Here is a 14,424-nt window from a genome sequence, read left to right on the forward strand (position 1 = left end):
ACCTGAGAGATGGTATCCGCCCACCCAGGACAGGAAACCTGCTGAATAAAAAAGGCGGTACCTCTCCTCCACATCAGTTTTGTTTTTGAGCATGAGAGGACCTCCAGACAGTATGTTAGTACACAACTACCACCAATAAAACATTTCATACTATACACCCATATATAGAGAACACCATAAGTGATCAAAAAAGGGGAGGGGGGCATATGAGGGTGCTCTCATGGGCTCTGGAAAATCCCATTACCGGTAGGTAACTATGATTTTTTTCCCCTTCTCCTATGATGGCACCACCTGAGAGATTTATATAGAACAGACACCTTAGGGAAGGATCACCGCTTGCAACACCTTTCTCCCAAAGGATAGATCAGCAGATGAAGAAAGATCAAGCCGGTAATGGTTATAGAAGGTAGAAGGAGATTACCATGTTGCTGCCTTACCTATGTTATCAATGGACACTTCCACCTTCTCAGTCCAGGAGGCTGCACTAGCTCTGTGGAATGGCCCTTCAGTTTCTCTGAAACCGGCACATTACTAGGGAAATATGCTAAGCTAACGGTGTCCCTGATCCATCTAACTATAGTTCCCCTTGTAACTTTAAGTCCCTTTCTAGCTCCCTGGAAGGAGACAAATAAGGCATCACTTCTCCTCCAAGGCCTTGTTACCTCCAAATACTGAACCAAAACCAGTCTAACATTTAGAGTTTGCAGCCTCTGTTCCTCTAAATCTTTTGGGTTAGGATACAATGAGGGGAGAATGATCTCCTGTGTTCTGTGGAATTTGGAGGCCACCTTCGGAAAATAGGCCGGGTCTGGTCTTAACGTAACTCCATCTACAGTGACCTGTGTAAAAGGATGATTTACTGACAGAGCTTGTAAGTCACTAACTCTACGGGCTGATGTTAGCGCTATCAGTATCGCTGTCTTCAGAGTGAGAGTTCTTTCTGTCACACTTCCTTAAGTCTCAAAAAGGAGACTTAGTCAGGGCTTCCAGGAACAGGTTTAGATCCCAGGGAGGCATTCTCGGGGTAGCAATAGGTCTGGATCTATCGCACACCTTTTTAAACCAGATAACCCATCTATCTGCTGCCAAATTATAGTTATATAAAGCTCCAAGCGCTGATACTTGCGCCTAAAGGGTACTGGTAGCCAACCCCATATCTAAGACCCTTTGAAGAAATTCCAGAATAGCTTTAATAGGAATTTTAACCTTAGCTGACTGCGCCGAAATAGATAGGAATTTTGCCGATGTCCTACCATAGATCTTAGTCGTCACAGGCTTCTTGCTTTTGAGCAGAGTAGTGACTAGACCTGGGGAAAACCCTTCCTGGATTACTAACAACCTTTCAAACTCCAGGCCATCAAAAGCCCGACCTCTGAGCATGGAAGACTGGGCCTTGCTTGAGGAGATCTGGAGCATCTGGAAGGACCCATGGATCTGACTGGGACATCCTCTTTATCCAGGTGAACCAGGGTCTCTTGGGCCAGAATGGGGCGATTAGTATGACCCTTGCCTGTTCCTCTCGGATCTTCCTCAAAATCGTTGGCATTAACATTAGCGGGGGGAAAGCATAGGCTAGGCCAAAGCTCCAGGGTATTTGTAATGCATCTACTTTCTTTTGGATTTAAGGAGCAGAAGATCCTTATTTTTCTGTTTCATTTGTTTGCGAAAAGATCTATTTCTGGTTGACCCCAGCGATCCACAATTTGCTGGAATACTGTTGGATTCAGCTCCCATTCGCCCTGCTTCAGTATATTCTGACTCAGAAAATCTGATCTTTAGTTTTCTTTGCCTCTTATATGCAGAGCCGAGTGTTATATTCTGCTACCAGAGCTAAGGAAAGAGAGGAGATCTGTCCCTACGATAGAACTCAGCTTTATCCCTACGATGTAACAGGGGACCTGATCCTGCGATCAGACCTGCTAAAGTCCTAAGCTAGTCTGTACGGAGACCTATAGATGTGGGGAAGGAATCCCTACAAGTACTAAGGACTGGGAGGAAAATGGGACACCTCCTAACAGAAATAGTAGCAGACAGACAAACAAACAAAATATATAGAACACTGAGGTCCGTAGACCAAGCAAACTAACAGAGTTAGATACAGAGCAGAGGCTAGCTAGAAAGTAGTTATACAATGAAGTCCAGCAAAGCCAGAAGGGCGGAGCAGGATTAAATAGGCCAACAAGGTCATGTGACCAGCAAAGGAAAAAACCTAAGAGCAAGGTTCTAACAGTACCCCCCCTTCTAAGAGGATCCTCCGGATCCCCTAGGACCAGGCTTATCAGGAAATCTCCTGTGAAACGCTCTGATAAGTCTGGACGCGGAAACATCATCTGACCTCACCCAAGAGTTATCCTCGGGTCCGAAACCTTTCCAGGCCACAAGATACTGCAAACTACCTCTATACCGTCTAGAGTTAAGGATGCGAGAAATTTCATATTCCCCGTCCTCCACCACCGGAGGAACAGAGGCAGAGGCGTCACCATCCGACACAACAGCTTTTTTTAACAGAGAGACATGAAATACCGGATTAATTCTCCAGGAGGTAGGAACCTCCAACCTAACAGCAGATTGGTTGACAACCTGAAGCACCTTAAAGGGCCCTACAAACTTGGGACCCAATTTCTTAGAAGGAATCCTCAACCGCAGATTCCTAGAGGACAACCAAACCATGTCACCAACAGCGAACAAAACCTCCTGTCGTTTCCTATCAAAGTAGTCTTTAGATTTTCTGTTGGCCTCCTGAAGATTACCACGCACATCCGTCCAAACTCTCTCCAAATCACCGGCAAAATTCTCCTCCTCAGGCACGGCAGATCCCAACTTGGAGAACGACCCAAACGACGGATGTCTCCCAGAACAACAAAAAAAAGGCGAACAACCAGCAGAAGAAGATGTATGATTGTTCAGAGCAAATTCAGCAAGTGGCAGAAACTCAGACCACCCCTCTTGATTGTCTGCCACAAAACAACGCAAGAACTGCTCAACATCCTGGTTTTTCCTTTCTGTCTGGCCATTAGATTCAGGATGATATCCGGACGAGAACGACAAATGAACTCCCAACCTGTCACAAAAGGCACGCCAAAAACGAGCCACGAACTGAGGACCCCTATCAGAAACAATGTCAGTAGGAATGCCATGAAGTCTGACAATTTCCTTGACAAAGGCCTTAGCGAGAGTTTTAGCGCAGGGCAGTTTGACGAAGGGAACCAAGTGACACATCTTGCTAAAACTGTCCACGACCACCCAGATGACAGTAAAACCCTCAGAGGGGGGAAGGTCAGTTATAAAGTCCATAGCCAAATGTGTCCAAGGAGCACTGGGAACCTCCAAAGGACAAAGCAACCCCGCAGCAGGAGTATGTGAGGACTTAGATCTAGCACATATAGTACATTGACGCACCCACTTAATGACTTCCTTCTGCCATCCAGGCCACCAAAAACTGCGACCCACCAGTCTCTTGGTCTCAGAGATTCCGGGATGACCTGCCAACCGAGATTCGTGACACTCAACAAACAAATCTCTCCTAAAGGTCCCAGGCACAAACAACCTCCCATGAGGAGTGTTAGATGGGGCATTCTCCTGTGCTTTAAGAATCTCATCTTCCAAAACGGAGTCCAAAGCAGCTATCACAACACCTTCTTGTAAAATGTTCTCCTCTTTCTCAGCACCGACTATGGGAGAAAAACTGCGAGACAAGGCATCCGCCTTAACATTCTTAGTACCAGGGATGTAAGTAACGGAGAAATTAAACCGCGAGAAAAACAGTGCCCACCTAGCCTGACGGGCATTCAGGCGCTTGGCAGCATCAAAATATATCAGATTTTTATGATCCGTAAGAACCTGAACGGGAAATTCCGCACCTTCCAAGAAGTGGCGCCAGTGTTCAAATGCGAGTTTAATAGCCAATAATTCCCGATTACCAATATCGTAATTCAGTTCAGTCTCCGAAAATTTTTTTGAAAAAAAGGCACAGGGATGTAATCCATCCCCGTTATCCTGAGACAATACTGCGCCAACCCCCACAGAGGAAGCATCAACCTCAACCAAAAACGGCTTAGTCACATCAGGCTGCATAAGGATGGGAGCAGAGGTGAACCTCTCCTTGAGATACACAAAAGCTTCAATGGCCTCAGAAGTCCACTGAACCGCATCAGCACCTTTCCTGGTGAGATCGGTCAGAGGTTTGACAATACTAGAAAATTTTTTTATGAATTTTCTGTAATAATTGGCGAAACCTAAAAACCTCTGTATCGATTTCAAACCAATAGGCCTAGGCCATTCCTGTACAGCTTGAACTTTAACCGGGTCCATCTCAAAACCTTCGCTGGAGATAATGTAACCCAAAAAACTAATTCTCTGTACAGCGAACTCACATTTCTCCAGCTTAGCAAAAAGCGAATTGTCCATTAACAACTGTAATACCTCACGTACGCTCCGCCAATGAGACTCCAGATCCGGCGAATAAATCAAAATGTCATCCAAATACACAACCACATTTTTGCCGATCAAAGGTCTAAGGATGTCATTAATAAGATTCTGAAAAAATGCAGGAGCATTAGTAAGACCAAAAGGCATAACCAGATTCTCAAAATGACCCACAGGAGTGTTAAAAGCAGTCTTCCATTCGTCACCCTCCTTCATGCGCAACAGATTGTATGCCCCCTTAAGGTCAATTTTAGAGAACCACTTGGCCCCCATTAACTGGTTAAACAGATCAGGAATCAATGGCAGTGGGTAAGGATTGCGTACAGTAATTTTGTTAATCTCACGAAAATCCAGACAAGGACGTAAACCGCCGTCCTTTTTTTTTACAAAAAAAAATCCAACCGCCACAGGAGACTTAGAGGGCCTAATGTGACCGGCGGCCAAACTTGTCTGTATGTATTCCTCCAAAGCCTTCCTCTCAGGAATAGTAAGGTTAAATAAACGACTTTTAGGAAGAGTCGCTCCAGGGACAAATTCAATAGAACAATCATAGTCTCTATGGGGAGGCAAAACCTGCGATTCCTTCTCAGAAAAAACTCTCCAAAAATCCTGAATAGGAACAGGCAATTCTCCCCTATCCAAAGCTGCAATACGCCCGTTACAACACTTGTCATAACATTTATGGCTCCAGGATTTAATTTCACTGGTAGACCAATCCAGTACAGGATTGTGAAATTTTAACCAGGGCAATCCCAATATTACTGGAGAAGGCAAGTTATTCAAAACTACCAAATCCAATTTCTCATGGTGAACACCATTAATAGTGAGAGGAAATTCACAGACCTTGAGAGTAATATTCTTCAAAGGGGAACCATCCACAGAAACCACAGCAATGGGGGATGATAAAGGTTCGGGTTTTAAATTGAGTCTTTCCAAGAATCCCCCATCAATTACATTCAGAGTAGACCCACAATCAACAAACACCCGAAATTCCATTAATTTTTCCTGAGCAATCGTGGAAGCAGCTAAAAATACACCCTTGGAATTTAAACAGGCAATACGGGCATGACTGACCATTTTTTTTTCTTTCTTCATACGAAGCTCACAGCCTTTAATCAAATGACCAGATTTTCCGCAATAGAAACACAAGCCTTCAGAAAATCTACGGTCTTTTTCTTGAGAGCGAGGTGCCACCGATCCAATCTCCATCGGTTCACCACTGTTAGTACACACATTCTCATAACCAGAAACTGACATAGCAGAGGATTTGCTCTCATTAACCCTTGCACACAGTCTCCTATCCACCCGTATAGCTAATTGCATAGCCTGTTGCAAATCTTCAGGTGTAGGATAAGCAATTAGCAGGTCTTTAACCCTTTCATTGAGCCCAGCAAGAAATAGACTTTTCAGAGCAGAATCGTTCCACCCTGTTTGAGTAGACCAACGACGGAAATGAGTACAATATTTTTCCACATTACCTGATCCCTGTCTCAAACGTCTTAACTCAGTCTCAGCTGATGAGACACGGTCAGGATCATCATATAATAGCCCCAAAGCAGAAAAAAAACTATTCACTGATCTGAAGCATGTATCACTAGGTTGCAAAGAAAAGGCCCACTCCTGAGGCTCTTTGCGCAAAAGTGACATTATGAACCCTATGCGCTGGGATTCATCCCCAGAGGACTTGGGTCTCAAACGAAAATACAATAAGCAAGCATTTTTAAATGAAAAAAATTCTCGGTGTTCACCAAAAAATAAATCCGGAAAACATACCTTAGGCTCCAAGAAATGTGCTCCAGGACAGTTACTCACGTGCTGACGGAGCTCGGCCACCTCCAGAGAGAGTCCCTGCAGGCGTTTAGCCAAATCCAGAACCGACACCATGATGGAACAGAAAAATCTTTCCTTAGAGAATTTGCAGGCTGGACTTACTGTTATATTCTGCTACCAGAGCTAAGGAAAGAGAGGAGATCTGTCCCTACGATAGAACTCAGCTTTATCCCTACGATGTAACAAGGGACCTGATCCTGCGATCAGACCTGCTAAAGTCCTAAGCTAGTCTGTACGGAGACCTATAGATGTGGGGAAGGAATCCCTACAAGTACTAAGGACTGGGAGGAAAATGGGACACCTCCTAACAGAAATAGTAGCAGACAGACAAACAAACAAAATATATAGAACACTGAGGTCCGTAGACCAAGCAAACTAACAGAGTTAGATACAGAGCACAGGCTAGCTAGAAAGTAGTTATACAATGAAGTCCAGCAAAGCCAGAAGGGCGGAGCAGGATTAAATAGGCCAACAAGGTCATGTGACCAGCAAAGGAAAAAACCTAAGAGCAAGGTTCTAACACCGAGAGCATAAATTGATGTTCTGCAAACTGTAGAATCTGCTCTTTCACTAACAGGAGAGGTCGGGATCTCGTGCCCCCGATGATTGACATAGGCGACTGTTGTCCTGTTGTCTGACATGATTCGGATGTGTTGTCCCTGTAGTTGGGAACTGAACTTCATCACTGCACTCTTTACCGCCGACAACTCCTTCATGTTTTGAGGAGAAGCCTTTCTCGCTGTTCGACCAGACTCCTTGTATTACACGATCTCCCAGATATGCTCCCAGCCATCTGAGCTTGAGTCCGCTGTAATTATGTCCCTGACCTGATACGACCAAAGAACTCTCTGTGACAGGTTCTCCCGATCCAGCCACCATGCGATTGAGATGATGGCTGTATTGGAAAGTGTCATCTTCCTGTCCAAGTGTCCCCTGAGTCTAGAGACATAATTCTGTTTTTCTTGTCTTCCGGTAGCAGACAAGTCTATCCCTCTGAGTCCAAGATAAGCCCTAAAAAAGACGGAACCTTCCGAGGCTCCAGGCTTGACTTCTCTAGATTCAGTATCCATTCAAGATTGATCAGGCTGGCTCTGACTCTTGTCAATGCGAGTTTTCAATGCTCTCTTGATCTGCATACTACCAGGAAGTTGTCAAGGTAAGGGACAACTAGAGTATCTTGTTCTCTCAAATGCGCCATTACTTCCAAAATGATCTTCATAAAGATTCTTGGAGCCATGGAGAGGCCAAAGGGCAGAGCTGTGAACTGAAATTGCCTCACACGATTGATGATATACACAGCTACTCTCAGATACTGCTGGTATCCTGTATGGATTGGGACGTGGTAATAGGCGTCCTTTAAGTCGAGGACACTCATATAACAACCCGGGAATAACACCTTAATGGCTGATATTATACAGTACAGACCAAAAGTTTGGACACACCTTCTCATTTAAAGATTTTTGTGTATTTTCATGACTATGAAAATTGTACATTAACACTGAAAACTATGAATTAACACATGTGGAATTATATACTTAACAAAAAAGTGTGAAACAACTGAAAATATGTCTTATATTCTAGGTTCTTCAAAGTAGCCACCTTTTGATTTGATGACTGTTTTGCACACTCTTGGCATTCTCTTGATGAGCTTCAAGAGGTAGTCACCGGAAATGGTCTTCCAACAATCTTGAATTAACACATGTGTTAATTCATAGTTTTGATGCCTTCAGTGTGAATGTACAATTTTCATAGTCATGAAAATACAGAAAAATCTTTAAATGAGAAGGTGTGTCCAAACTTTTGGTCTGTACTGTAGATTCCATCTTGAAGGGTCTGTAGATTAGAAAGTTGTTTAGGCCCTTCTAGTTGATTTAGGCCCTTCAAGCCGTCCGGTTTCTTTATCAGAAACAGGGGCGAATAGAATCCTTTGCCCTGCTCGCTTATTAGTCTCTCTCAGAACCTTCTTTTCCACTAGGTTTACTATCTCTTGCTCCAGGGCTGTTAGCTCTCTCGGCCTCCTGGGAGACGAAATCCTGAAGGTCTGCAGGAGAAAGGATCTGAATTCCAGTCTCAGTCCTGTCTTTATAATCCCTAATATCCAGGCACTGGATGTAATTTTTTCCCAGGTAGGCAGGAAGTGGGACAGTCTTCCTCCTACCTGGGGAGGCCCATCACTTAGGGGTTTTTCTGTTCTCAGAGGAAGGGTCTCCGAACATGAAGCCTCCACTCCTTGTCCTTCTATCTGCCCTGGTCTCTGGAAAATTTACCTATTCTATACTTCCTTTTACGAAAGGAAGTCTTGTACTGAGGCATCAACACACTGGAAAACCCGTGTTTCTTATCTGCGGCTTTATCCAGTATGTGATCCAGAGCTTTGCCAAAAAGAAACTCCCCTTCACACGGGATTGAACACAGTTTCATCTTAGACTGTACATCACCTGACCAGCTCTTGAGCCACAGAGCTCTGCGAGCTGCGTTGGATAAATTCGCTGATCTGGCGGCCAGCCTTACTGAATCTGCCGACGCGTCCGCGAGGAAGGCAGCCGCCCCCTGCATTAGCGGAAGACTGGCCAGGATTTTTTCCCTTGGAATGTCCCCTTTAATCTTGTCTTCTAGCTGCTGCAACCAGACCATCATTGACCTGGCTGTGCAAGTGGCTGCGACTGCCCGTTTCAATGCTCCCGCTGGTCACTCCCAGGTTTGTTTTAATAAGGTTTCCGCTTTTTTATCAAGAGGATCCTTGAAAGCTCCTAAATCCTCAAACGGCAGGGCGGATTTTTTTTTAGAGAATTTTGATACTGTCACGTCAATTTTTGGGGTTTTATCTCACCTGGTTGATTCTTCTTCCTCAAACGGGTATCTTCTCTTTGAAGGTGATGGTAACTGCCCTCTCCTATCAGGTCTTTTCCATTCCCTGTCGATGAACGATCCTCTCATTGACGGGGAATGTGCGCCTCTTCTTCTGATCCAGACCCCCAAACATGATGTCCTGAACAGTCTTAGAGGTCTTGGTATCGGCTATGCCCATAGTTGTTCTGATGGCTTTAATCAGCTTATCTGTGTTTTGCGCTGGAAAACATGGCCTACCTCCTGTATCGCTATCTGAGGAAGATGATGATGAGGATAACGAGTAGGTAGGAAAGGAAATAGACTTCCCCTTGCCCTGGAATACTACAGATTCCTCTGAGTCTGATGTATGACGTTTCAGCTTCCTACTCTTTTTAAGTGTAGCCAATGTCTTTAGGGAGTCCCTAACCTCCGTCTGGATTAAAGATTTTAAATCCATAGCAAAATTAGGTGTTTACTCTGATATGGTTTCTTGGATACAACTCGAGCAAAGCTTTTTAGTATAAGTGCTGGGAAAATTAACACCGCACACAGCTCACACCCCTTGTTATTCCTCTTGGCACTACACTTTTGGGGTTTTTCCTAGTACAAAAAATATGGTGAACTTTCACGTAGATCACTCACTACTCTGCCGTTCAGGGTACCGGAGATTGAGGCTGGATCAATTCATATGATTGCTCCTGGCTGGAGGTTGTGGACTCGCGACCTGCCCTGCTCCTCTGGCTGGTCTTGCTGCCGCTTGTCCGACTGCCACTGCTGCGGCCTTGATGATGGAGCTGCTGTTGCTGCTGAGGCTGCTTTGGTGGCTTCTGCTGCTGCTGCTCTGGAGATCGCACCCTACTAAAGCTGGAAGCATATTGCCGGAAGCTGCCAGATACAGCCTTGTTCTCCTCTGGTTCAGTCCTCTGTGCTCAGCTCCCGGCTTGTGTATTTGTTTCTGTTGGGACCCCGACCCGTTTACTGACTACTCTTGTGTCTTCTGATTTTGTATTTTCTCTGCTCTCCTGGTTCTGACCCGGCTACCTGACTATTCTTCTTCCCATCTCACACCATAGAACAGCAGGTAACACCGTGGCCCAAGCCTAGGGGTCTCTGTATAACGCCAGATCCATGTAGAAGGGTTAAAGAATAATGAGCAAAGCAATCCCTGGGATCTGGAAAACAGGGTAGATAGCGCCAAACCTGTTTGTGGTGGCCATCTTTTGAGCTGCCAAGTGACCACGATACATTGTGTCTGCAAACTAATCCACCAAGATCAGCATTCAAACAGCTAAATGCCACTCCTTCCCTTCTTAACCTGCCTTGTGCCCAGACAATAGTGTACAACCGTATATAGGGTACTGTCAGATTAAAGAGAAGTTGGAAAATAATTTGTATAGTCCATTCATTTCCTATTATCCTTTGTGAAGAATTCCAAAATTATTCCCGCATAAAGTGACACACATCAGATTTGAAAAAATGGGGCCTGATTAGGAACACAAAAGTGGCTGTGGGAAGGGGTTAAATCAGAGTATGTTGAGCACCAACTACTGTAGTCAAAAACTGACTATAGACAAGAACACATCTACTGAAATGATCAAACTCAACAGTCTTCATCAAAAAATGACTAATGGAGTTTGGCCAGAAAGACTGGACCTGGTCTTGTAGGGACCATATGAGCACATTCAGCAGCACAGAAGGGAGAGAAGGTAGATTCATCCAATAAGATATCAGGGATCTAGGAAGCCAACAGCATCATTACCCTCCGCTTTCTCTTACAGGCCCATCATAATATTTTTCTTTAAGTGATTTTCTAACTTGTCAGCACATTCTACGTACGCTGTCATTTGGCTTTGTAGTTTACAGATCTGGGCAAGTAACGGTCAGCGTCTCCTAATCCCAGGGGGTAGGTGGATTCTCCAGGTTGTAAATTCTATAGAAAAGGTCTTTCACAATTACACAAAGTAATTTGAACATTTTCGCACGGAGGAGAATGTTGTGGTCTAGCGGCAAAATGGTGATCACACGATTGTGATACGGCCGGACTACACCACCGATAAAGCAGCCACAGCCGGTGACTGAGAAGAATCTGTGACTTCTCTGCCTTTAGTGGTTACTACTCACCTGGGTAGTCATATGTAGGAATCTCCTCTTTACACCACTCATCAACCCTCACATATGTCTCTGTAGTATTAATATGGGTCAGATCTTCACCCTGAAACAAATATTGTAAAAGTCACAGACAGATGGAGAGGTCACATCTATGATCAGCTCTAATCCTGCCATCTCCACTGTTCTCATTACACAAGTATAAAACATATAATACTGGTGGATAAAACAAGACTGAGCACCAGGGCTGTGGAGTCGGTAAGCCAAAACTCCGACTCCTCAATTTCCATGACACCGACTCCAAGACTCCCTCATACATGGTCCATTATTAAAGTGATAAATTTACTGTAGCACAGATTCATCTCATCTAAAAGTCCAGACCCTTAGATCAGGAATACGACAGACATTTATAGGACATTTCATAACTTTCCCAAATTCTTATGAAAAAATATTCCCCACAAACTGCATTGAACTTCTGTACCCAATTTATTATATATTTTAGGAGTCGGTCCATTTGATACCACTCCGAATCCACCAAAATGGGCTCCGACTCGGACACCACAGCCCTGCTGAGCACAAGACCTTCACAGCCGTCTACACATCATAGAGAAGATCTCATGATATCTTCTCTCCATCTACCTGATGATCCTGAGGAACATTGGGATCTTCTTGTTTACAGTCCTGTGGAAGAAGAGGACGGTGACATCTCTCTGGCGTTGTCCTCTTACTGGATAGAACTGGAGAAAACACATACAGGGACTGAATTCATTCTTTACATACAGATAATTATAGGCCGTGTGTATTTAGTCCTGTTTATTACCTGGTGATGTGAGAGGCTGAGGAACCTCCATCATGACATCTTTGTACAGATCTTTGTGTCCCTCTAAATACTCCCACTCCTCCATGTAGAAATAGATAGCGACATCCTGACACCTTATACGAACCTGACACATACAATGATAATGTCATCCCTCCGATCCCTTCATAGCTTTACTGTATAATGTCCCAGCATTCCCAGCAGTGTCACCTCTCCAGTCAGCAGCTCAATCATCTTGTAGATGAGTTCTAGGATCTTCTGGTCATTGATGTCCTCATGTAGCAAGGGTTGAGGTGGAGGCCCCGTGATTGGGCTCAGGGGTCTTCCCCATCCCTCAGACATAGGGTCCTGACAGCGCTCACTAGAGGTCTTCTTCACTACTGTGTAATCCTGGTTATGGAGAGAGACATTAATAAATCTCACTACAGACATTTCCAGAGTCCTCACCTCTCCAGTTTTGTCCATCTGTTATTCCCATAGATAATAATGATGTAATGTGACGCCATCAGAATCTCTCACCTCTCCAGTAAGACGAAAGAGGATCTCTAGGGTAAGGTGTAATATTTTCTCTGCCATCTTGACCTTGTCCATATCCAGTTTTGATGGGTAAATCAGGAAAACTCTCTTATATAGAAGATTGTCACTGAGCGGATCCAATATTGTAGAGACCTGAATGAGAAGAAGATAAGTAGATGTAACATCATAAAAATCCTGTGTAATAATACAATTACTGGAGATAATTAGAGACAAATATGAGGAGATTTATAATTTTATACTATTTAGTTTTTTTCTTTATATCTGCTAATAAAACCTATATATTTTAGGCCACAGACAACAAGCAGTTTCTTCCTCGGAGTCTGCAGCTGAATACGTTTCTCATAGACTCATCTTCAATAACGCTAGTTGTCGTCTCATTTACGGACACTGGAATCGGCATTAGCAATACTGCAGGAGATATTCATTACACGTGACATGAGAAATAACTACTTCATGATGAGGACGACATTTTCATCTTCTTCTACAGCTCCAGAAACATATTTGGCCAGAGTCCATCACTGACTACATCACCACCCGTCTATATGAATGTTTCCCGTCTTCCCCGGACTGTAATATTCTATCTCGTTAGATCTTATGTCTGATTCACACACAGAAGTTTAATGCTTTTATAAAACCTTTTTTGTTTACACAAATATTGCGGGCAGAAATTATTAGATACCAAAGTTTCCAGGTAAAGTGATTTATGGGGTTTATTTCTGGCCTTAGGCGTTCCTATATTACAAGAAAAACACCAGAAAAAAAGCAGAAATTAAAATGTTTCAAAAGAAAATTGGCACCAACAATTCTTATAAAAAGAAAAACACATGCAAACAGCATAAGACACATTTTGTTATTTTCTAACACGTTAAACATTTGTTTTAATATAATTAATTCCTTTGAGCACCAGAACATAGATGTACACCGCAGGGATGGCACAGGTGCGGCTGCAACATAAACCCTGGCAGTTTACCCAATTGCTGCTGTCAAAAGCAAACATGGCATCTCAGAAGGTGTGACAGAGTTTGGCTAAATGCCCCTCCTCCCCAAGTACTCGATAGTATGGGGCTGCCTAGTTACTATGATACTTAAATACCTAATAATGGTGTCGGGCCTGCAATGTACGAAAGTCTATTAGGCCGGGCCAGAGGCAGCGTCAAATGAGTTACATTTTAAAGCCCCCATACACATTAGACTAAAGTTGCATGGAAGTAATGAATTCGGGGTTGGCTAACTATATAATGACAGATGATGTCAGGGCAGAGAAGGATCTGGCATCCTGAATTTTAGAGGCTAATTGTTTGCTTTTCCTGTAGATACTCCCCTGCTAGAGGAGTCTGGAGGTGACCCTCATACAGACCACAAGAAAGCTGGAATATTTGTGTGTATGGGGGAGTCTGGAAAGATAGCCATCTGCCAAATGACCGTTCAGCCAACACTTATCTCGTGTATGGGGCTGTTAAGTACACTACTCAAAAATATAAAGGGAACACTTAAACAACACAATGTAACTCTAAGTCAATCACACTTCTGTGAAATCAACCTGTCCAGTTATGAAGCCACACTGATTGTGAAGCAATTTCTCCTGCTGTTGTGTAAATGGTACAGACAACTGGTAGAAATGAGAGTCAATTAGCAAGACACCCCCTATAAAGGAGTGGTTCTGCAGAACATTTCTCTGTTCTCATCCTTTTTGGCTGTTTTGGTCACTTTTGCATTTTATCATTGCTCTCACCCCTAGACGTACATTAGCATGAGGCGGTGTCTACAACCCACAGAAGTAGCTCATGTAGTGCAGCTCATCCAGGATGGCACATCAATGAGAGCTGTGGCAAGAAGGGTAACTGTGTGTCAGCACAGTGTCCAAAGCATGGAGCATATAC

The 14,424-nt window shown here is 43.9% G+C and overlaps 1 protein-coding gene across 1 annotated transcript in view; it reads right to left on the reverse strand.

Annotated features, from left to right (window-relative positions):
* LOC141201628 (uncharacterized) overlaps window positions 1-14,424 on the reverse strand; it is a 37,157-nt gene that overhangs the window by 6,583 nt on the left and 16,150 nt on the right. The window contains exons 2-6 of the mRNA XM_073663634.1: window positions 12,527-12,676; window positions 12,218-12,397; window positions 12,011-12,134; window positions 11,830-11,927; window positions 11,206-11,296 (exon numbers count right to left, since the gene is read on the reverse strand). Coding sequence (XP_073519735.1) covers window positions 11,206-11,296; window positions 11,830-11,927; window positions 12,011-12,134; window positions 12,218-12,397; window positions 12,527-12,598 — 565 coding nt within the window. The 5' untranslated portion in view covers window positions 12,599-12,676. The remainder of the gene's footprint in view (window positions 1-11,205; window positions 11,297-11,829; window positions 11,928-12,010; window positions 12,135-12,217; window positions 12,398-12,526; window positions 12,677-14,424) is intronic.

The sequence above is a fragment of the Phyllobates terribilis genome, unplaced genomic scaffold (assembly GCF_046119375.1).
Source record: "Phyllobates terribilis strain yellow unplaced genomic scaffold, ASM4611937v1 Scaffold_120__1_contigs__length_5212024, whole genome shotgun sequence".
Classification (NCBI taxonomy): domain Eukaryota; kingdom Metazoa; phylum Chordata; class Amphibia; order Anura; family Dendrobatidae; genus Phyllobates; species Phyllobates terribilis.